General features: G+C 32.5%; 7 protein-coding genes across 7 annotated transcripts; 4 read left to right on the top strand and 3 right to left on the bottom strand.

Moving 5' to 3' along the window:
• Positions 1-660: 660 nt before the first annotated feature.
• Positions 661-1,521, bottom strand: Tsp_07525 (hypothetical protein). Its single transcript, XM_003381818.1, has 3 exons — positions 1,326-1,521; positions 957-1,268; positions 661-821 (listed from the first exon to the last, which is right to left on the bottom strand). The coding sequence occupies exons 1-3, from the start codon at positions 1,519-1,521 to the stop codon at positions 661-663; spliced, it is 669 nt and encodes a 222-aa protein (XP_003381866.1).
• Positions 1,522-1,822: 301 nt separating this feature from the next.
• Positions 1,823-3,947, bottom strand: Tsp_07526 (putative BUD13-like protein). The gene is made up of 7 exons (XM_003381817.1): positions 3,856-3,947; positions 3,471-3,634; positions 3,292-3,378; positions 2,850-3,138; positions 2,512-2,771; positions 2,259-2,394; positions 1,823-2,177 (listed from the first exon to the last, which is right to left on the bottom strand). The coding sequence occupies exons 1-7, from the start codon at positions 3,945-3,947 to the stop codon at positions 1,823-1,825; spliced, it is 1,383 nt and encodes a 460-aa protein (XP_003381865.1).
• Positions 3,948-6,850: 2,903 nt separating this feature from the next.
• Tsp_07527 (histone deacetylase 3) lies at positions 6,851-8,103 on the top strand. The gene is made up of 2 exons (XM_003381816.1): positions 6,851-6,865; positions 6,889-8,103. Exons 1-2 carry the CDS (start codon positions 6,851-6,853, stop codon positions 8,101-8,103), a joined length of 1,230 nt encoding a protein of 409 aa, XP_003381864.1.
• A 561-nt stretch (positions 8,104-8,664) lies between these two features.
• Tsp_07528 (ATP synthase gamma chain) lies at positions 8,665-9,883 on the bottom strand. The gene is made up of 6 exons (XM_003381815.1): positions 9,790-9,883; positions 9,592-9,723; positions 9,322-9,526; positions 9,129-9,272; positions 8,856-9,076; positions 8,665-8,777 (listed from the first exon to the last, which is right to left on the bottom strand). Exons 1-6 carry the CDS (start codon positions 9,875-9,877, stop codon positions 8,677-8,679), a joined length of 891 nt encoding a protein of 296 aa, XP_003381863.1. The 5' UTR covers positions 9,878-9,883; the 3' UTR covers positions 8,665-8,676.
• Positions 9,884-10,479: 596 nt separating this feature from the next.
• Positions 10,480-11,251, top strand: Tsp_07529 (YEATS domain-containing protein 4). The gene is made up of 3 exons (XM_003381814.1): positions 10,480-10,747; positions 10,790-10,884; positions 10,943-11,251. Exons 1-3 carry the CDS (start codon positions 10,480-10,482, stop codon positions 11,249-11,251), a joined length of 672 nt encoding a protein of 223 aa, XP_003381862.1.
• Positions 11,252-13,194: 1,943 nt separating this feature from the next.
• Tsp_07530 (centaurin-gamma-1A) lies at positions 13,195-15,784 on the top strand. The gene is made up of 6 exons (XM_003381813.1): positions 13,195-13,369; positions 13,991-14,022; positions 14,656-14,694; positions 15,059-15,178; positions 15,304-15,411; positions 15,683-15,784. Exons 1-6 carry the CDS (start codon positions 13,195-13,197, stop codon positions 15,782-15,784), a joined length of 576 nt encoding a protein of 191 aa, XP_003381861.1.
• Positions 15,785-18,563: 2,779 nt separating this feature from the next.
• Positions 18,564-23,045, top strand: Tsp_07531 (centaurin-gamma-1A). Its single transcript, XM_003381812.1, is given in 19 exon segments — positions 18,564-18,639; positions 18,963-19,021; positions 19,093-19,180; positions 19,257-19,342; positions 19,443-19,584; positions 19,756-19,890; positions 19,980-20,362; positions 20,428-20,607; positions 20,674-20,862; positions 20,930-21,080; positions 21,152-21,301; positions 21,347-21,472; positions 21,533-21,606; positions 21,670-21,832; positions 21,918-22,035; positions 22,110-22,214; positions 22,292-22,607; positions 22,624-22,905; positions 22,974-23,045. 19 exon segments carry the CDS (start codon positions 18,564-18,566, stop codon positions 23,043-23,045), a joined length of 2,895 nt encoding a protein of 964 aa, XP_003381860.1.
• The last annotated feature ends 307 nt before the right edge of the window (positions 23,046-23,352 follow it).

Genomic DNA, 23,352 nt, shown 5'->3' with positions numbered 1-23,352 from the left:
ACCATTTTAAACGACGATGCCTGTGTGTGATGAGAGAAATTTGTTTTGCATGTTTTTAAAGCTAAACTAACTGATGTTTTTATTATATTTTTACGAGTTGGTATATTTAAGAATATATATATATATAATTCTTTAATTTTGTTTTTCATTTATACTTTTATATACTTGAACAAGAATTATATATATATATACATGCATATATCGATATATATAGCGTGTTTGTGTAATGTATACATTGACACTTATTTGTACAAGAATGAATATCTTATTGTTAATTTGAAAAATATGCAAAACCACATTAAAGCAGAAAGAATATTTTGTACGCAGTGTTACAATTTTGATCTTTTACGACGAGATCATGTTTAGTTATTTGTAGAACAAATATTTCAAATCTGAAAGAAGCATTTTTTATTCAGCTAAAACAATTGAAACAGAAAAAAGATCGTATACTGTATCCGGAAAGAAAACCTTTGGCTCTCTACTGATGTGTGTGCTATCGAAATCAAAATAGATAAATAACAAGTCTGTTCCCATCTCAGTCGTTTCAGGCTTTGAAATTCAAGCCTGTGTAATAATCTTTGTACATACAAACACGTGTATGCAAATGTGTTGGTTGAGCATCTTTTTCACTGATTCATCGTCGTTGTATGCTTTTCAGAACTACTTTTTACCAGTCACTGGTTGAGTTGCATCAGATTTTTGTGTATTCTGAGAAGAAGATTCTTTCGTTACCGCTTTCCTCATTCGAAGCAGTTCACTTTCAGCATACTGCACCGTCTGGAAAGTTGAATCATCATTTTTCGTCAAATTCTTCTTCTGTCCTAAGATTGTCTTTGCTTCGTCATGGGTGCGCGTACTGTGATGATATTTAGGCTCTTTGTGTTCTTCGCTCGTGCCACCACCACCACCACCACTACCATCAGTGGTGGCCATCTTGCATTTTGACTGTTGTTCACGTTCGGCTTTGCTAGCATTGAAATTTTCTCCTTGTTCATCAACATCCGATAATCTTTTATGCAATTTTTCATCTGCACTTGGAATTGCTTGAAACAGATTTTTCTTATCCTGCTGGTGGTTCAACTCGATCTCTTTCTCTTTAATTGATATTTCGCTTTCACTTCCACCACTGCTATTATTATCACTGTTTTCAAAATCTTCCATTTTTATGCCAATTGAAAATTCATCATCGATAACTTCGTCACTCAAAGAAATGCTTATATCAAACATTTCCGAATTAACCAACAGAAGAGTTGAATCCGTTTTCAAATCTGCTTCATCATCGTCATCATCATCATCATCGTCGTCCATATCTTTTCCAGTTGTACCATTTCCAACATCATTTTTCAATTCATCACCGTTACCAGTCATGCTCGATTTGTAGCTATTTTTCAAATCTTCCCTCACTTCATTTGCTGACAATTTTTTTTCTTCCACCTCTTTTTTCAATAATGACAGTATCATTTTGTAAAAAAATGAAAAAATCATTATTGCCAATAGTATTATTAGAACAATAATATTCATCAATTCATCAAATTATTCCTGAAAGAAATGAAAATTTAAAAAAAATAACCCATAATGATAATAATACGATAACTATTTTTTCGCTTTCATCTTCTTAGTTGATGAACTGAAGAAATTTAATCGAATTAAAATTTTAATCACAACTTTAAAATTTTCATCATTTTAAACCTTTTTAAACAATGTATTACACAATAATGTATTAAATATAGTAAAGAAAAAAAGTTGAAAAATTCAACAGCAAACAAAAGCAGTGGTTTTTAATGTACACTGACGTCACAGTGCATGATGAATTTATGAATAATTATTCATAATGACCCGCTGTCCACTTGTAAAATTCTTCTTGTTCAGCTTTTTTCAAATTCGCTTGTGACAGAAGACGAGTTTCAAATCCATTCGATCTATCCACGCCATCCCAACGCACCCCGGGCAAGATTGAATACCGATTCGGCAAGGGCGGTGGTCCTTTATATTTCGGCAATTCAGGATTCTTTTTTCTCCTTTTCCGTCGAATGTATTCCAACATTGGATCTTCTTCATATTCCATCTTCTTCAACATCTCGTCCAAATCTGCATCATCTTCATACCTTGCAAACGGTTTGTCAATCTCTTTCGCCATATCTTGTAATCTCTCTTCACGTTCCTTGGCCTGCTTTACGCTGAACAAACGGAAAATCGATCATCATCAATACACATTTATCAAATAAACCCATATTACACTGATATCAATTAATAATTACCCTTTATTCCAAAGTTCATAACGCTTTTCCATCTCTTCTCTCCGTTGTTTCTGTTCTTCGGTTTCTTCATCCTTTTTCTGCTTAGTCATCTTCTTCCTGACCACAGTCTCCGCATCACGTCCCATCCAACTGTCATCTGACTATTGTAATAAAAGAACAAATCGAATCCCAATGTAAAGTGATGAAAAAATAATAATAATTACACAAGTCGGTTGTGATGCGTTCAATACAGAATTTTTACGACGATCATCACCAGCACCTTCATTGCTTTGTTTACTTCGTCGATGAAATGGAGATCTGCTTCTGCTTTCAACGTTTGCTCTTCTGTCTTTATTTGAATAATCCTTGCTTTTCCAGACTTTTCTATCCGCTCTCCGGTTCGGTGAATATGAAGAAGATGAACTATGACGACGTTGGTGGCGACGCCTTGGAAGTGATTGATCAGAACATTCTGATCTCGACCTCGATCGGCTTCTCCTCCGGCGATCAGCAGATTTGTTTGAATTCCTTCTGCTGAAAATATCACCGTTTCATTTGCAAATGATAAATTTCATTTTTAACATACGCTAAGCATGCATGTGCATTTCTTACTGTTCAAATGGGCGCTCTTCTGCACTGGCTTCTCGACTCGAAGATGAAGAAGATTCACGTCTCCGACGTCGACGACGAGGCGGAGAAAGATCCACACTGCGCCGTCGCTTACGTTTCAAAAAATCCAAATCTGGCGACTCACGTCTATCAGCAACTTTATTCTCTTCAACATCTTCTTCCTGCTTGATTTTTCTCTCATCAAGCACCAATTGTTTGGCCGATGAAGATTTCCATTTTACATTGAAGGCGAAATTTTCCGATTCAGTTCCAACACATTCCTTGGTCTCTTCTGAAAATTTGCATTCATTCAACAATGAAACAAACAAAAAACAAATTCTCGAGAAAAAATTATTGGGAAAATACAAATATAGGAAAATATTTTAAATTTCATCTTAAAAAAGAATTTATTCTTCTATTTATTCCTCTTAAAAACAACAATCACCTGAATTCTCCGAATCGTGTCGAAGTCGTCGCAGTCCATCATAGTTTTCTTGAGATGCACTCGCATTTTCCCCACTTTCAACTGCATCTAAAAACGTTTCCGATATTTATATTTCAATTATGGCAACCATACTGAGCCACTTTTAAACAGTTTCATTTACAAAACATTCCAATGCATACCTTCTGCCTGGATCCACCGACTAGTAGAAAACTTTCCCAGTAACCGCAATTCATCTGTTTTGTTGCCTTGAAGCGCAAGAACCGGCTTATCTTCATCAGATAGTGACTCTTCTTGCTTTTCTTGTTTAACAGTTAGAAAAGCTTCCTCTTCAACTATTTTAACACTAAAATAGATCGTTTCTTATCAATTCAGCAAAACATGAATAAAACAGGCTCATTTTGAAGAAAATTAAATTCTATAATGAACAAAATTATTAATCAGCTAAATTCAGTCCACTAAATAAAATGGATCAAACAAATCAGCACAACTACCTTACGCAGTTTTCTAAAAAAATTCAACTGTATACTTGCTTTTAATTAAACTGTTTTATCTTCAATAGATTACCGATTTAATTTCCGAACAAGTTTCTTTTTTTTCTTCTTCGGTTGAGTTTCTCCACCTATGTAGCGCTTTAAGTATTCATCTTTGGAAATCATCACATACAACAACAAAAAACAATATTCCTTTGTTACTGTAATTTTAAAAAAATCAAGGCTATATATATTTTTTAATTAAAAAATTCTAATTTAATAAATAATTAATTTCATATACATTTTATGCATGACGATGTCAGACATATTTTCCAACGACAGTAATATAAACAAAATAAGTTCATGTTTTTTCATGACATTTTACAGTATGCCATTGTCTATTTCAAAATGAATTATTCACATGCATTTATTATTTACAAAAATAAATTTTTTGCATTATAATTTATTAATATACATAGTTTAAAATTCTGAACACTTTTAAACAAGTTTTAAATGCATTAATTTTCAAATTTTACTTTAAAAGTACTGTAATACTATTTTTGCAAAAGTTGTTTATAATTTTGTTGATGTTCATTATTGTTTAGATGCAATATTAGTATAAATCAGATAAAACTTAAGCAGTATATCAAGAAATTTTCATTTATTCAACAAAACTTTTTGATTAGTTCAAAACAAGTGAGCAATTATTTTTTATTGTTACCTAAACGTTAAAAATCTTCATTAAAAAGCTACGGTATTGTTCCTTGTTATTTCATTTTTTATTGTATTTCTTGTACAGAGATATTGTCTTTTGTAAATATGGTACACATTTGCACCAGATGTCATATTATTTTATGTTCACTTTTATGCTTATTATTTCATTTTTTTCAATTATAAATTTATTTATTTATTTATTTTTCTTACTCTATTTATTACTTTGTTATTTATCAATGCATTTCAGAAAATTTTTCTTAGAAAATTTAATTTTTCATTTAATAAAAGTGCAAATGTGGAATATGCCAGTTAAATGATTTTGGAGAATATAAGCTGTTTGACAAACGGAACATTTAGGATAACCAGTCGACTGAATTTCAATTGCAGCTTGTTGGGATAAAGGAATTACGGTCCTTTAAAACAATGGACGTGGAATCGGTAAGTTTTTACAATCTAATACTTTTAATGTTTAATAAACAATAATATTAATATTTTTATGTAAAACGTATTCGTCGATTGAGTTAAATTAATAGATTAGTCATGGTTTTTCGAAAGTGAAATTTTGTTTGCTTTGAATAAATTGTAATTGGGGAAAGGAAACTAGTAGCAGTTTTCAACTGCTATGTTATGTTGCTTCAAACATTCTAAAATAAGAAGTACCTTTTAAGATTTTTATTATTTTATTTCATAGGTTAATTTTTATTTCTAGTTATGGTTTCATTTGTTCAATGCTTGGCTAACAGAATGATACGTGTCATTATTCATAAATTAATGTTTTGTGCTAATGATTTTAATTCACACTATTTCACTATAATTTAATTTTGCATTTTTTGCCATAGCTTCCATACCTGTTGATTTTTTCAGCTTGAAGCTTTTTGATACTTTTTTTTAATATTTAAACTTTTTTGTTTAGCATTTAATTTTATTTTCTCTTTCGAAGTGGACATTGTTTTTTGCCGTTGACACTAGCAATATCTGCTGAGCAAATACTTTTTTGCAGTTGTATGAATTTATTATAAAATACTAATATAGCAGCTAAGATTTTTTAATCAGCATAATTTGAGGTTTTTTTCATTTTTCTGAATAAAAATGAATTTACTGATTAACAAAGAAGTAAAGCACCGCATATACATTGGGACATTTCGAGGGCACAATAGGCGCAAATCTCTTGCTGAAAAGTTTTTCACCAATATTTACTCATTAATGTTATCGACATATTTTTATACGGCTGTAAACTTGACCAATGCAACTTAGTGTGAAGCTGAAAATTTTTTTAATCAAAATTGCAGTTGGCACCAAACTGCAAAGTGGCAAACAAGAAGAATGCATTGCGTGTATTTTAACAGAAATTATATAAGCAACATTTATAATTTTCTGAATGCGAAAAAAGCTTTCCGTTGTCAATTTCTTTTGTTTTCATGTTAATTTAAACGTTTTTAATAAACAATAGTAAACTGACAAAATATTAATTATACTATAACCGCTATGCTTTTTCAGTACTATTATTTGTAGCTTGCATAAAATAAGTTCATAAAAAAAGCTTATGTCAAACAGTTAAAAGAAATATGTGCCTGCTTTAAATGTTATTTTATTTTCAATAATCAACATTAATAGAAATAAATTTTATTAATACCGTTCACGCTGAGAAAGTTAAAATTAAACTTTTCTTGTTTGTGTATTTATTTTTTTGCATTTAAAAATGTATCTTACAAAATTACATCAATAAATTAGAATTGAACATCATTGTACTGCTTTTTGAATTTCGCTCACTGTGCGGCGCTAGTAATTTGCTTTGTTATTCACCAGACGACGCTCGTTGTCGACAAATAGTGCTCACTTTAAAAGATCTTTTTAGGTTTGGTCCAGTTCGGACCATACTTTGACCTCGTTTTATTATTGGTGGTTAAATGCGCTATTTTATGCGACCTTTATACCGTTGTCTTATTCGTTGATTGAAATAATTTTCGAATAATAAATATTTTCATTATTTTGTCTTTGAGAGTCACCTAAGAAAAGGAGGGGGAAAAGGCCCTCAAAAATCCCTAGCGAACGGTGCAGGTCGGGACCTTCTCTAAGAGTCAACTAGAACCATCTCTGGATTTCAGTTGTGATTAGCTGTAATATTTTTTTCATTTCATTGGTTCGAATATTTCATTTAGAATTACGTAATTTCAATAGCAGTGACGTAACATTAATAATGAAAATATTTATTATTCGAGAATTATATTGAGCTTGTTTCAATCAACCAATAAGACAACGGCCCGAAGGTCCAATAAAATTGCGCATTTAATGACCAATAAGAAAACGAGGTGAAAATATGGCCCGAACCTGGACCATTTCATCTTTTAAAATTAAATGAATACAATTAATTAAACATGGTAAAAATTTTTGTTGATTTTTATTTCTTTTTAAGAGAAAACGCGTAGCTTATTTCATATCACCGTATGTTGGTGATCATCACTACGGACCTGGTCATCCAATGAAACCACAAAGAGTAGCCGTGACGAACAGTTTGGTTTATCAGTACGGATTGACCAAATATATGGATACTTATATGGCGATGCCGGCTAGTGATGAAAATTTAAAAGAATTCCACGCTCCAGCTTATGTGGATTTTTTGAAACAATTGAACATTCACAATTTCCACCATCAAAATCAGGAAATCGTTCGCAGTTATTTAGATACAGATTGTCCATTTTTTCATGGTCTTTATGATTATTGTGCTTCTTATGCCGGCGCCAGTTTGGCGGCTGCTTCCCATCTGAACCATGGGAAAGCGGACATTGCGATCAATTGGTCCGGTGGCTTGCATCACGCGAAAATGTCCAAAGCTTCCGGCTTTTGCTACATAAACGACATTGTTCTTGCCATATTGGAACTGTTGAAATATTATCCTCGAGTGTTGTACGTGGATATTGATGTCCATCATGGGGATGGTGTCCAAGAAGCGTTTATACAAAGTGATCGCGTGTTGACATTTTCATCGCACCAATTTTCCGAAGGATTCTTCCCTGGCACTGGTTTGCCGGATGAAATCGGCATTGGACCAGGAAAATATTTTGCCGTAAATATTCCACTGAAAGAGGGCGCCACGTTGGCCACGTTTGAACAAGCGGTGAAGCCGTTGTTGCGTCTGGCTGTGGAAAGCTTTCTACCTTCTGTTATTGTGCTACAATGTGGAGCTGATTCGTTGGCTTGTGACCGGTTGGGTCATTTTTCTTTGGGTATCGAAGATCACGGAGTATGTGTTAGTTTTGTCAGAGATTTCAATTTGCCTATGCTGGTCGTCGGGGGCGGTGGCTATACTTTGAAAAATGTTGCCCGCTGTTGGGCGTACGAAACGTCCCTTTTGGTTCGCAAAGACGTGCCCAACCACATTCCACTGACCTGCGAGTATCGTGAAATGTTCAAGCCGAAATATTTGCTTCGTCCTGAATTGAAAAAGCATTATGAAAATCAAAACCACGCCTCGTATTTGAATTTAATTCGAGAAGTGGTCAGTTGTCACTTGCGAAGAGTCGCCATTTCGCCCAGTGTAGCTCTGAGACCGCTCGGTCAGTCTGAAAATGTCACCAACGTTTTCCGACTCCCTGAAAATTATAATTTTAACTCGAACAACCAACAATAATTGTACATATAGAATGGAGATTATTGTATTGTTACTTTTTTTATACCCCATTATTTTATTGTATATTTGTTCCATATTTTGTGATGTATAATTTGAATATGCAAATCACAGAACTGGCTATGAAACAATTCTGTTTCCATTTTATTTCTGATCATAAACAACGACAAACATTGTACCTTACCGTTTAGCACAACGAAATTGTTTAAATGAAACCGTGAACATTTTTAAGTAAAATTTCGAAATTTACATTATTCATCTTTTTGTTCATTGAACACTATTGCAATAGCAAAAGCTTGTGAATCAAAATTGTTGACAATATTTACTTCATATATGATATTTTCCTCATATTCTGTCACATTTCACTTTTACTCCATTACAAAACACCTTGAAAAGTGCACTTAAATGAAATAAATTATTTCAAAATTATAATTTTATAAATATTCCTTTTTCATTTTCAAATCAACTGAACTACTGAATACCAAAGATAAGAAAAAAGCACAGCAAAATAAAATAATAGCTTTAGAAAACTGGCAGGCAACAGAGTTGGATCTGTGAATCATATTCCTTAAATTTTTACAAGGCCGAAGCACCAACCACAATATCGATGAGCTCTCTGGTAATTACCGCCTGTCGAGTGCGATTGTACTGTAAGCTCAAAACACGAATCATTTCACCTAAAAAAAGAAAGACAGACAGAAAAATGCAATACTCCAATTATCCAATTCATTTATATGCTAAGATGAATTTCTTACTCGCATTCTTGCTGGCAGAATCCATGGCGCTCATTCTTGAACTCTGCTCTGAACATGCATTTTCTTTAAGTGCGCAAAAAAGCAATGAAGTCAAATTGTATTCGAAAAAAGATTCAAATGTGCTTTCGTCAACGGAATCGTAAATATTAAAATTCTGAGAATCCATGATCGTTGCTCGACTAAAGATTGGCGACTTCGTAGACTGATAAGATACGACAGTTCTGAAGATAAAATTTAAATATATGAAAATTTTCAACACTTTCTCAGACAAACTTGAAGCGATTGTAATAAATGTCCCCTTGGTCAAAGGTGTAACCAGAGTTCAAAATTTCCTGCACTATTTGGCGGGCATCTTCGAACGTCGGAGGCTTTTTCCCAATATCATTCACGGTCATCAGTATGTTTTCCGGAAAAACACTATGGAAAAAAATGAATCCTCGTATGCATAAATAAACAAATTCTTTACCGAGTTAAAATTGCCTTCGACTTGTCACCAATGCAAACAATTTTCACATCTACATTGTCAGGTTTGTCTTGCATATCTTGTTTAACCATTTTGCCCAAGTTGGAATGAACGGCGCCGCACAAACCACGGTCACTCGTTAAAACAATCATCAGATGATTCGCCTTTTTTGGTGTTTCTTCGTTTAAACTGAGAAATTTATAAAATTCTAAATGAAATTTATAAAATTAACAAAAATAGAAATTAATCAAAAATGGTAAATAAAATACATACCTTTAGAACCTTCGCCGAATGGTCTCGCAGGGCGAAGATCCCTTTCAGAACGAGAATACTTCGCTGCCGCTACCATTTTCATACTTTGGGTAATTTTTTGAATATTTTTAACAGATTTCAGACGAACTGATACTAAAATGAAAGGTTTTTTTGAATAATAACATGCCAGTGCATATTCTTTTTCAAATAGAAACTTACTGTCTTTCAGTGTAGCATATCCTGCCCGCTGCATTAAAAAGCAGCTCGCTGGCCCAATACCAGAATAAAATAAATTGCAGGAAAACATTCTCTTAAAGCATATTTAATATATTCAAAAGTAACACTCGTATGAAACAATCATATACAAGGCATGCATTACAATTTAAAACAAGACTCGTATTTCAGCATAAATAGATCTAGCACTTCCCTTCAAAAAGAATATATTTAACTTAAATTAACTATTCACTATTTTAATTTAAAACAATACGTTAGATTTGAAAATGAAAAAAGAACATTTAAAAATTAATTTTTAATCACAGACAATCCAACACACAATAGTATACCAATAATTGTCAAGTACGAATCTTGCAACTGAAAATGATATAAAGAATTCGCGATTTAAACTATTGATTTTACAGTTTTGAAACTTTCTCTCTTTTTTATTTGTTAAAATAAAATCTAAATAAAGTGAGAAACGCATGAAATAAAATTAGCATAAAATTTTTTAATTTAAGAATTTACTTAATATAAAATGTAAAAATAATAATGATAAATTAAAAGTTAACATTAATAATTTAATAAATTCTAATTTGCGCGTCAAACAAATAAATAATCGCAGTATCATATAGTAGGATTGTACTTAATGATTTATATACTGTAGTTGATTTCAATTTGTATGATAATGTAAGGATGTCTCGTTCGCCTGCTAAAGTGAAGAAGAGCACTCCTACAGCTGGTACCGCTAGAGTTTCTGGCGTCAAGATTGTTAAACCAATTGTTTATGGTTGTGCTTCATGGAGTCTCCCGAAAAGTCATTTAGTGAATGATCGTACACATGGTTGGAAATTGTACGTGAAACCATATTTTGAAGAAAATCTGCAATTGTTTATTCGAAAGATATCGTTTACTTTGCATAGCAGTTTTGCTGAACCTACTAGGAGTAAAACTACTATTCTACGTAAATTGTGCAGATAGTATTATTTCTTAAAAGTTTTTTTAGTTTGTTCGGAGCCTCCTTATGAAGTGAATGAAACAGGATGGGGAGAGTTCAAAGCGGTGATTAAAATATATTTCAAAAATTCTTGTGAAAGGCCAGTAAGGATTCCATGTAATGTTATTGTTATGTATGTGTGTTTCATTTTTCCAATTTCAGGTTACAATATATCAAACTGTTAAGTTATTTTCTGAAAAAGGTGTCGATTATACGATTAAAAAACCATTGATTGATGAACGATACGATGAAATTGTTTTCCGTAATCCGTGCGCCAATATGTACAGTGGATTGATGGATGCCGAAGAAAGTCCCAAGAAAATTGGACATCATGCTCATGATTATGAGCAAAAACGAAAGGAAATTCTCGAGAATATTCAAAAAGCTCGCCAAGATGTTCAGAAAGAGGTATCATTACTAGAGGGAATAGTGCGAAAATATGAAGACGCTTTGGAAAAGGCGAAAATATAGATTTCAATTTTATGGTTGTCTCGAACTATTGTATATTAACTGTAAGTAACGTGTGAATTTCAGTTTTATTGAAATAAATGAAATTTAAAGACAATAATAAATATTCCAACACAATGACTGGAAGCGCCTTGAATAAAATGGTAGGTTTTTTAACTTGAAGCATGAAACGTTTAAATGTTTTTATAATGTTTGTTTAGAAAGTCATCCAACTTCAGTTATTGACATTTTGGAAAATATCAGTGGTACATTTGAAAATGAAATTGTAATTCATGTCAGAACTTATAAATAAAATTGTATTACTGAGAATATGAAATTTTGTTTTCATTTTCAAATCCACGTAAGTTCACATGTAGCATGGTGAGGCACAACCTGTCAACTTGCTGTCAAAAGCAGAATAACTTGTTACAAAAGATTAAGCATTGATAACTTCTAGATTCTAGCTTAATTATTCTTTTATGCCTTATTGGTATGGTCCATTTGCGAGTATTTGTTCTGGGAAAAATTTATCTGATGTTTTATAAGCCTGATGTAGTGATAGGTGTTATTTTACTGTTTTCTTTTATTGTTTTGAGATATTTATTCATGCATCGAAATAATGTTTCTAACTTAATTTGGTCAGAAAATATATATCATCATGTAGTTGTGAAGTTTAAATTACTTGTAGTAAATTCTGTTCAATCATTTTAAAAATAGGTTGAAATTTTCTTAGAAAGAAAGACTAGAATTTGTCGGTGTAATTTTATCAAGGAAAGAAAAAATCAGTGAATGAACATTTTGAAAATTGAATCTAGTTGTGGCAAGCAAGCATTAATTTGAGTTCAAAAATGACGTGGTGTGCACTTGATTAGCAGTACTCGACGTTTAACGAATAACTTTGACATGCATGATAGAACAGTTTGCCGTTAACATTTTGCAAGTTAGAATTTCAAATGTGTCAAAAATGAAACAATTTCTCTATTTAATAAAGATCTATAGCATATTTGTTGCTTCTTCTCTCAACGTTTATATATATTATCAATTATTAATCTGTGGATTTTCCTGATTCCTGACACCAGTAGTTCATTTATTTTATTTCTTTGCTTGTGATAGTTTTTCTTCGGAAAAGAATCCCAATTTGCAAAAATTGTAAATTTCAAATGAAATACTGATCTGCGAACATTTCAAAAATGAGTTAGTTATATGTTATGCTTTTAATCTTCAAATATTTTAATCAATACATTGAAGAGGGATCGTAATTCAACATCAGCTACTGAAATACTTAGCTTTAATATATAACCATAAATATCTTTTAATACTTAGATAACTTAAGTATATCGATAAGTACATAGCATGCTGATTGCTCAACATTATTTATACTTATTAAATTTATTGAAAGATATAAATATTACTTTAGAAAAATTAATTTATCAAATAAGTAATTAAAATATTGATTTATACTTCCAAAATTACATAAATTCTTGTTGTTTTTAAATGTACTTGTATACTGTAACAATTGTTCTTGACTTTCGTACTACCGTAATTATGTTGTTTATCCTATTTTCTGTAAACAAAAAGAAGTATTATTTTAAAAAATTGCACGAGAATTGTATTAATATGTTTTAATTTTTATTATATTTGATTTTCTTTAATAAAAACGTATAGAATATGTTTAAAACCAACTGATTTTAAATATGTTAATCTTGACTGGTTTTAGTTTTTACAGTAATCGAAACTAACTTTTAACAATAATATTTGGAACAGATGTATGAATTGTCATCTGCTATGAAGTAATTATGTCTGATGATTATGTGAAGTTGTTTTAATATAGGCTGTTTTATAAAATTAATTTACATTTACTTTAGTAGAAATATTTTCAACATGAAAAACAGAAGTTTAATAAGCTGCTTTCAAGCACTTACCTTTTGTATAAAGCATTTCTTCCGGTTTGCTTTAAATTAAAAATGATGTCACGCCAGTACACGTACGATTCTGCATCAACAATTTCCGAGCAAATACGAAACGAAATACAACGTTTTGAAAGTGTTCATCCTTGCATATATGCTATTTATGATCTTTTGGAGTTGATATTAGACGCTCCTCTTGCCCAGCAGCTGAGAGAAAATGTTGTTCAGATTGAAGGTAAGGCGTGCAAAAGGTTTTAAATAATTTTTTATCTGTGAATAACTTTTAAAATAACATGATCGAGCATAATTGTAATGTAAAATATTTTTTTTAATTATGCATTTTGGTTACTTTTGCACTAATTCCATCTTCAGCGAAAATTATCAACATTTTGCAAATTAGACAATTGTATAATTTTCATAAAGTATTTCAAACATTTTTTTAAATATTTTGTTTACAACAATTGATAATAAGTGCATGTTTTTGTATTACGTGTATTTCGATTTTTTGAAATAAATAGTAAATTGTCAAAACACTGGTTTTATTATTATGACACCGTTAAAGAGTTAAAAGGTAAAGGTTGAATTATTATTCAATTCATTATTTATTCATTGTTTCTTCTTTTGGAAAAAGTTTAATTGTTACTTTTACAAATGTTAATGATAAACTGTAGAAAGTTTTGGAGCACTGAAAGTGCATATTTTTTCAGAAGGAAGTGAGTATCGATTTAATATGATGCATGATAATTTTAAACGATATATTTATTGGTGATAGTTTTGAATTTCGTTTTCATTTCTATAATTTATTTTTACTTTCTTCTCAAATCCTGGTGAATAAATAGTATATTCAATATCACAGATATTAGAGGAGCGTGTTTGCTGATGTGCGAGGTGAATGCTTTCTTGATCGAATGCATTCCATCTTTATCTCAACTGTTATGGCATAGCTGAAGAAGATAATTTGAATAATGCTGTTCAGTAATAAGTTGGAAACTCGATGTAGAAATTTCTTGTTTACAGCATGTTAAATTTTGAAAAGGCTTTAATTTCAAATTATAATATGAAATTAATAATTAATTTATAAAAATTATCTTGTTAAATTTAATCAAGAATTTGAAAAGAAGTAGAGTCAATTTGCATGTTTGTCAAAATGATTGATTTTTCATTAAATTTTTGTATGTTTTGATAAGAAAACATTTTATTTACAGTGATAAGCAGAACATTTTTTTATAAACATGTTGCGATTTGGTGTCTGCTTTTATCTGTTTGCATTTATTTCATTAGTTTAGTTTAAAGTTTAATAGCTTTTCACAGGAAAAGAAGTGATATTGAATTTGTTAATTTTCACCTTTCAACAGCGTTTCCTCTTTTGATATTAATAAATAAAAAAAATCCATTGGCGACTCAGTAAACTGGTAAATAAATTCCCGTTTGCAATGCTTAATTCGATAATTGTTTTATCTTTGTTTCTTTTGGTAAGCTTTATTTTATTAATTTTTTAAACTGAAAATATGTTTAATTTAGAAAATTGCATTTTTTCCACAAGGTGGAAATGTTGGAAGTGTTTTTTTTAATTTGTCCTTTTTGTGTTATTTTTTTTATTAATTTTTCTATAAATGATATTAGGAAAGCCTTGTTTGGAAAAATTTGTATTTTATTTTGCACAGTTCATCATATCAAATATTAATAGTGCAATTTTTTAAAATATTTATTATCAGCTATTTTTATCTTTACGTGAAACAGTGTCAAAGTTCAAATATTGTTTGGAGTAGAATTAAGTAACTAATTTTATTTTTTCTTCTAATGGATGGATGGATATAAGCGTTGTTTTTGTTAGGCAATAAATTGCTGTGATAAAGCTCAGTTGATGTTGTCGGTAGGCAAGCAGTCTTTGGTTACAGGCTAATTAGTTTTGAATAGCTTCCAGATTAGACCATGCTCGGTCGATCGCTTCAAGTATGGACGTGTTGCATTTTTCATTTATCGACCACGATGGCATCATTATTGTCTGTGTCTGCGACTGAGGGATGTGCGTGTGCAGGGTGGTGTTTGTGTTTCTTGATTAAATTTTGACTTCGATTTGTCTGCAAGCCAATTATCTATTAGCTGCAGCGTTGTCTGGCAAATTGCACTTATTGCAGCATCATAAAAAAATAAAATAATAAATTATAGATCAGTTTTGATTTTGTGAAATTTGCACAAAATTTGTTTCACTATTCTCGATGGTATTTCTCCGTGGTATTGACTATCGATGCAACAGTCGACGATCAGTTTACTTTGGTCGATCTCTTTCTTTTCATTCACATTTTCTGAAACATTTATCTTGTAAGTTTCTACATATATATGCTTGATTAAAGTAAAAAGTATTGGTAAATTTATTAGCACATTTTCAAGTTTATTTGTCGATTTTAAAATATTTTTAAATTTTCATTTAATCCATGTCGAATTAGATCATCTGTTGATGATTTTCAAGTTGTTGTTGTTGTTGTTTGTAGCATGTAGTAATTATGCCTTGCAATTTTGTTGTTTAATGAAACGTACGTTTATGTAGAATGAACAAATTAGTTGTGGTCTGATTTTGGATTCATCTCTTCCACTGCTGTTGTCAGCGACTGTGACAACATGTAGACGTGGAAGTTCACGGCAACAATGATTGAATATAGAAATTGCTTTTCAATCTGGTTCAGCTTTTAGTTAGTAGTGGTGCAATGTTTGTTCAAGTCATGGTTTAATTGATGTTCAGGTACTTGGTTTTCCAAATCTGTGCTAATTTCATTTCAATTCTCCAACCACATACATTTCTGTCGAAGCATTCATTATTCTTTCTCATTCTTTGTAATTTTTCACAACATGCACCAATGATAGAGTATGTCGAAGATAAAGAGCAGCAGATTAAAATGTGATTTCTTTGAAATTTTAATCTCTTCCACCTGATAATAATGACGTTTCTTTTCAAACCGTGCAGGAAGGAAGGAGTATATATTTTTTGTTGGTGAATGGATAACATCCGCTTGGCAAATATTGAACAAAAAGCATATGCTTTTCCTCTTCTTTATTTTTTTTAATTTTAAAATTTGAATTATTTTGTTCAGTTTTATTAATTTTATGAAAGATTTTCAATGAATGAATGAATGATTGTCTGAAAAGTACGCTTTTGGCAAATGAGAGAAGAATTGAGAAAATTGAAGCCATATTTCAATTAATTTCTTCTCATTTGATGATTTTAATTCGTCTTGTAGTAGTAATGCTTTTCTACTGTTTCACATTTTGAGCTTGTTTTCACAGAAGAAGTAATTTTCAACTCTGATTCAATTCTTGTTGCAAAAACCATGGCGACATCCAATTTTGAAACGCTTTTCTGCAACGTCGATCACATGCAAAGCAGCAATAAGCAGCAGCAACAGCGCGCAAATGAATAATTTTGCTACATTTGCGGGCTGCATTTGATTCTATATATATATAGATATAGATGGTGGAAAGTTTCGAAATTAGTAAGATTCGGTTTTCTTTGTTTCACTTTCCATTATAATTGTTAAGATTGCACAATAGCAGATGAACAAAATTGCAAAAATGTATAAATTCTTTGTTAGCAGCATTTTTTTCTTGTTGATCACAACTACTTTTTGCACAATTTTTTTTACAAAATATTAATCTCATTATAATTAATTAATTATATTGAATTATTTTATTATTATTTTGATCGATAAGTTGCCACAAAGAGTTGATATTGGAATGGAGACATGTGCGCGGCGGTGTAGAGCTAGCCGTTTGCACCAAAGTTTCGCGCGCAGTTGGTGGTGGTGATGCTTTTTGTTTTTCACACTGACGAACAACAACTGTTTAGTGTAATAATATAGCTGACGTCGGCCAACGTTGTTGCCGGCATCTTTTATAATATATTTTAATGATATGGTTTATTGCTTTGAATTATGAATCTTGACGGAAGAAGCAGCATGATCCAACTTAACTCTCTTCGTTTGCACACTACTTACTTCTCGTTTACAATTCTGCTCAGCTGTGTGTTTGCTCAGTTCGATTGCAAATTATTCTTTGCCATTTATTCAAATTTTGTTGTTGTTGTTGTTGTTTCCTTTTTTAAAATATATTTTTGAAAAAGAAAAGAAGAAATTATGAGTTCATTTTTGTCACGACAATGGCAATCTTGTGCTTCGTTTGTTCTTTTGCAAATTTCAGAAAAACGACGACGTACTTCACACTCATCACTCATCTCGGGTACCATTATCTTTTGTTTTTTTTATTAATTTTAATAATTAATTCAGTGATATGGAAATGAAAAAATTTCCTCTCTTGCAACAAATTTCAATTGTCTGTTTAATTATATTTTGACAATTGTTGTTTTCTGTAAGGTGGAACAGTTACAGTTTGACGAATGTTTCGAAAGATTTGCTCATATAAAATTAATGTTGCTTAAAAATTTTCAACTCTATCAATTTTTTACATTAAAATTACAAGAAGAGTTGGATAATTTTTAGTTTTTAATTTTACCTTATGCTCTTCTGCGTGGTTATTATGTGTAATTTATTTTTTATAAAGTGCAGCTGTTCCATTGAGAGAACAGCTGTTTTTCTGTTGTTTTATTCATTTATTTATTGATTTTAGCTCTTACAAAAATCTTATTGATGAAAAATCTGATGAAGTATTATTATTAATTCAGTAGTAGTAATTGTTGTCCGTTTAATTTATAAATAATTTTTTTTCATCTGTGAATTTTTTGAAATTCATTATGGAATATTTTTCCATTTCAATCTCAATGTTAATAAATGTTTGATTATTGAATGTTGTTATTATTCACAGAAGAAAAATAATTTATCGACATATTTTCAAATGACGACATATATTTAAAAAAAGGGAAATTAGATTTGACGTTAATTTTTTTTCTTTGCATTGCGGGTGGGTTATTTTATTGTTTCAAGTTATTCCAGTAGTGCTATTTATAGTAATACTTTTTCATCTTTCTTTCTTCTTTTTATGGATAATTTTGTACTTGATACATTTTGCCAGTTTTTTTTTATACCATCGGGGTAGGTTTTATAAAATTGAACGCAGCATATCATCATCATCAGTGCACAATTACGATCACCTTGACCGGAAAATTAATTGTTCAGAGATTTTCTCATATTTATTTGTGAGGTGCATTTTATTCTTTTTTCTTCTTCTTATTCTTCAACGTGAAGTCGTGCTGTTACGGTATTTTTTCTTTTGCACAAGCAAAATTTCCCTGTGTTGGAATTTTTGTTTGCCGTCTTTGCACCAGTAGTCACAGAAAATTATGAATTCAGAAAATTTTTAATTTGCGTAGCAAAAGTTGCAATCCGTGGCGACTATTTACGTGGAAAATAAAAATTTATCGGAGAAAAAAATTCTTCTTCTTCTTCTACTTTTTCTAGTGATTTACTTATATGTATGTATGTATGTTTGTTTGTTTGTATACATGCGGATCGTCTCAATTCGGTCCGGGTTTTTCACATTGTCCTGCTTCAAACGAGGGTTCAAAACTGATGACCACACTGCTTTCGTTAATTGTAAGCAGATTTTTTTTTCACTTATTACTTACGCAATCAATACCAGTGTTAGTTTATTTCAGTCATTTAAGTTGATGATTGTATGTTGAGTATGAAAGCAGAACAAAATATGCAAATTGAACTATATGTTTAAATGTTTGAAAGGGGAAGATAAAGGAAAAGAAAAGTCATAAATTTTTAATATTCGTTAAAAATTGAAATTATTCCCTTCTTTCTTTCTCTCAAATATATGGAAAACAATTTGTTGTTCAGGCTTAAAAAATACATTTTTTTATTGTTCTGCTTTAGACAGTTTTGTCAACAGTCAAGAATGGACTTGCAGTCGAGCCGTTCCAGAACTTAGATTAGTAAGTTTTGCGTGACGATTGATGCTTATCGTTCGTTATTGTTATTGTTGTTATAAATTGTATATTTTCAGGGATTTTTGGGCAGCTTATCAAGTGGCAAGTCTTCGTTGGTGCATCGTTATTTGACAGGATCGTTCATTGAAGAAGAATCGCCCGAAGGTGAATCATATTCATCATTTTATGATTTTTTCGATAAGATCAATTTTGTGAAGTTTTCTTTTTCACTTTCTTCAAGGTGGGCGATTTAAAAAAGAAGTATTAATAGACGGTCAGCCGTATTTGCTTTTGATTCGAGACGAAGGTGGACCTCCAGAGCAGCAGGTATGTTGAAATTTAGCACCAGATTTGAACTTATATTTATTTCCGACATATATTAAAGAAACATTATATCTTTTTTTTTCTGACCACACCCTGTTTTCAGTTTGCCCACTGGGTCGACGCTGTTGTTTTCGTCTTCAGCCTTGAAGATGAAGCGTCATTCAACGCAGTTTATCATTATTACGCAAAAATGGCCCACTACCGTAACACTGCCGAAATTCCGCTCATTTTGGTCGGAACGAAAGGTAAAGAAAAAGTATTATTTTATTTATTATTTTTTCTTGTAATAAAATATTTTATTGAAAAAAATTTACCCAGAAGATTGTTTCTTCTGAAACGAATTTTTAGAGAAAAAATGACACTGTTGAGTATGATTGCAGTTGGTTTTGTGAATCAGTTATTATAATTATTTTAAGATGGAATAACTGAAAACAATCCACGAGTAATTGATGAATCTCGCGCACGGAAATTGGCAAACGACCTCAAACGATGTGCTTATTATGAGACTTTCGCTACGTATGGCATTAATGTTGGCAACGTTTTTCATGATGGTATTGTATTTTTTTTAATTTAAAAGCAAAAAATTGATTTTGCAATATAAAATGCTTGTTGTTCACTGTTTTACACATTTCCATTTCAGCCTGTTGCAAAATTATTCATCAACGTTTGAATCAGCAGACGTCGTCGTCGGCAGTGAGCGGCCATTTGATGCTTGGATCTGGAAGTGTGCCCAGTTCTGGCACACCCGGTTCCGCATCTCAGCGTTGCAGCTACAACAATACTGCTGCTGTTTCTCCAACAGCGACCTCTTCTGGATTTGTCGTCACTAGAAATTCTCCTGGTTCGTCTTCTCGACGACCAGCTTCGGCCACATTATCCGGAAGCAGTAGCAGCAATAGCAACCACAGCAGCAACAACAACAACAACATCATTAATAATGGTAATAACATTCCGAATTTATCCTCATCAATTTCGCTGGCGCAGACACCGTTCAGTCGACCTTCCTATGGCAGTGTGACGAAGGTAGAAATATAAAATCATTGATTAAAATTAAATTGATTTGCATACATATATATGTATATCTTCAGGAACATTCTCTGGACCAGTTTAAAATTCCACGATCTGCGTTGAACAGTGGTAGTGGTCCGAAAGATCGTCCAGCAGGGTCGAACAATTTTCAGGCAGATACTCCTGACAGTTTGCAGCATGGTACTCCTGCATCTACTCCGAATGCTCAGAGAAAGAATCGACGAATATCGAACATTTTTGTAAAGAAACAATTTGTTTTAATTTAAAGAAAAATTGCACATATATACATTTATTTATTTATTTAGAATCGAAAAGAAGAAGAAAGACCAAAAAATGGCGATTCCACCGGAACGGTAGGTCAGGGACGAGCAATACCAATCAAGCAGGGTATTGTTTACAAGCGTAGCGGTAAGCCGCTCAACAAGGCCCAGTGGAAGAAGAAATACGTGTGCTTATACAGCGATGGTCGGCTGGCTTATTATCCAAGCTTGAAGGTTCGCTTGTCTAATTAACACTGATAATAATGAAGGGAGTTGTTTTTTAAAAACCATTTATCATCAGGATTACATGGAAAATGTCCATGGCAAAGAGATTTGTTTGGGAAGTACGACGGTTAAGGTTCCAGGCAAGAAGCCGCAGTCTTCTCGCACGATGGTGCAGTCGGTTATTGCCAACGGCGATCGGACATCGGCAAATCCATCAAAGGAACCTGGTATGTAAAATATATAGACACTTATATATATTATTAATTGTTTCATTTCATCTGTATGCATATATGCACAGGTGGTTCTGCTCTGGGCAGTGGCAAAGAAGACAGTATTGGTGTAGTGGAGTCACAGTTTTCTGCCGAAATAGCCAGACTGCCAACAGTCGCAGCAGTTTCTGCTGCAGTTGATCTGCCATCCAACTGTGAAGCTGGTTTCAGTGGTCAGAGTTGATTTATTTCTGTGTTTAATTATTTATTAAATTATTATTTAGCACCAAGTGGCGACGAAACTGGCATCAGTAATGTACGAACTGAGACGCCGAATGTCAAAAAGAAAGACAAAATGTTGAAACATTCACGGAAGCCTAGTACCGCCAAATCTCACGATATGGAAGGTCGTGTCTGTGCTTGCAGAGATATTTTACAAATAGTAGAAAAATTGTTTTTGATAATTTTAGAATGTGATGGATATGAGTTTATAATCGTCTCGCTGGACAGTCGACAGTGGCATTTTGAAGCGTTCAGCATGGAGGTGAGTTTTGTTTGTTGATTTTTAATAAAATAATTGATTAAAATATTCCATTTTATTTCGCAGGAACGCGACGAATGGGTTCTGGCTATTGAACAGCAGATTCTTTGCTGCCTTTTGGGAAACGAAAGCGACAAACGGAATTTCAAAAGTCGAGGCGACCGCGACGTTGTGCAAGCGTTGAAAAAGGTACCTGGCAACGATCACTGTGCTGACTGTAATGCGCCGAGTGAGTTTGAAAAATTTTCCATCATTACGCTGTGTTTAATGTGAAAAATATTGTATTTTTTAAATATTGGGATTTTTTCTTCAAGATCCAGATTGGGCATCGCTGAATTTGGGTACGTTGATTTGTATTCAGTGTTCTGGCATTCATCGCAATCTTGGCACTCACATATCGAAAGTCAGATCGTTGGACTTGGATGAATGGGCGTATGTTTTTTTTGTGGAAATTATCGTTATTATTATTATTATTATTATTATTATTGTCGTTGTTCTGCTTTCAGTGTCGAACACATTCGGGTGATGCAAGCGCTCGGCAATGATTTGGTCAACCGTATCTGGGAATACGACACCGGCAATAAAGTGAAACCATTGCCAAATAGTACCAGGTTAGCAGTGGTTGACTTTCATTCATCACAATATTCAAATTATATTCTAATGATTCATGTGTATTCAACTTGTCCAGAGAGGTGAAAGAGCAGTGGATACGGGCAAAATATGAGACCAAAGAATTTTTGGCGCCGGTGACTAACCGTTCAGTTCCGCTCAATCAGTTGTTAATGGACGCGATATGCAAGCAAGATTTGCCAGCGGTGTTTTTGATTCTTGCTCACTGCACCAGTCGGACAATCAATTCGACTTTAAGCTCGCGCGATTTGCGCACACCGTTGCATCTTTCTTGTGCTGTTGGCAATCCAATAATTACTCAACTCTTAATTTGGGTACGTGCATACAGAGGTGTATGTGTTGTTGTTGTTGTTGTTGTTGTTTATTCACTGTTTGTTTGTTTGTTTACAGTTGAATGCCGATCCGAAAGCGCTTGATCAAGAATCGCGTTCCGCGATTTGGTATGCCCACAATCGTAATTGCATGGAATGTGTTGAAATTTTACTACAAAACGGGTGTCCGCCGACAGAATTGGTTACCGCCCATGCTGTCAACAATGCTGCGCATCATTGTAGTATGGTTGAAGTGCAACAGTCGCCTCCACCAGCGCAACCACCGCCACAGCCAATGCCGCGACGAAGCATCGTCGCCAGCCAGTCTGCTGAAAACAGCAGTCCCAAGAGCTGTGGAGATGTGTTTGAAAACCTCCCTTCCAGCGTCATTTGATCACACATCTTGGACATATTTATAGCCATATATAGCTTGGTGAGTGGCCTGCTACAACTACTGCTACTAGTAGTAGTAGTAGTAGTATTGCTGCTAAGAACATTTAGATGATGATCAGTCATCATTTGGATGGATGGTCAATTTAAAATTTATCTTTTCCATTTGTTACTGTTATTATTATTTTTATTGCTATTGTTGTTGTTTATTGTTTGTTTGCTGCTTTTCTTTTTCATTTATTTAATCTTTTCATTCCAAAACTGCTTCTTCTTTTGTGAAATTATTATTATTTTTACAATTTGATAATCATGGTGATGATATATATTTTTTTATTTATTTTTGTTGCTTAATCGGTGCGCAGTGTTTTGCTCACTTTCACAATATGGCGCATTTTGATCTTCACCTTCTCGCTGGTTG

This window comes from Trichinella spiralis (assembly GCF_000181795.1).
Source record: "Trichinella spiralis strain ISS 195 chromosome Unknown Scfld1, whole genome shotgun sequence".
Taxonomy (NCBI): domain Eukaryota; kingdom Metazoa; phylum Nematoda; class Enoplea; order Trichinellida; family Trichinellidae; genus Trichinella; species Trichinella spiralis.
The sequence above is the reverse complement of the archived record's forward strand: the minus strand, read 5'-3'. Positions and strand labels throughout refer to the sequence as shown.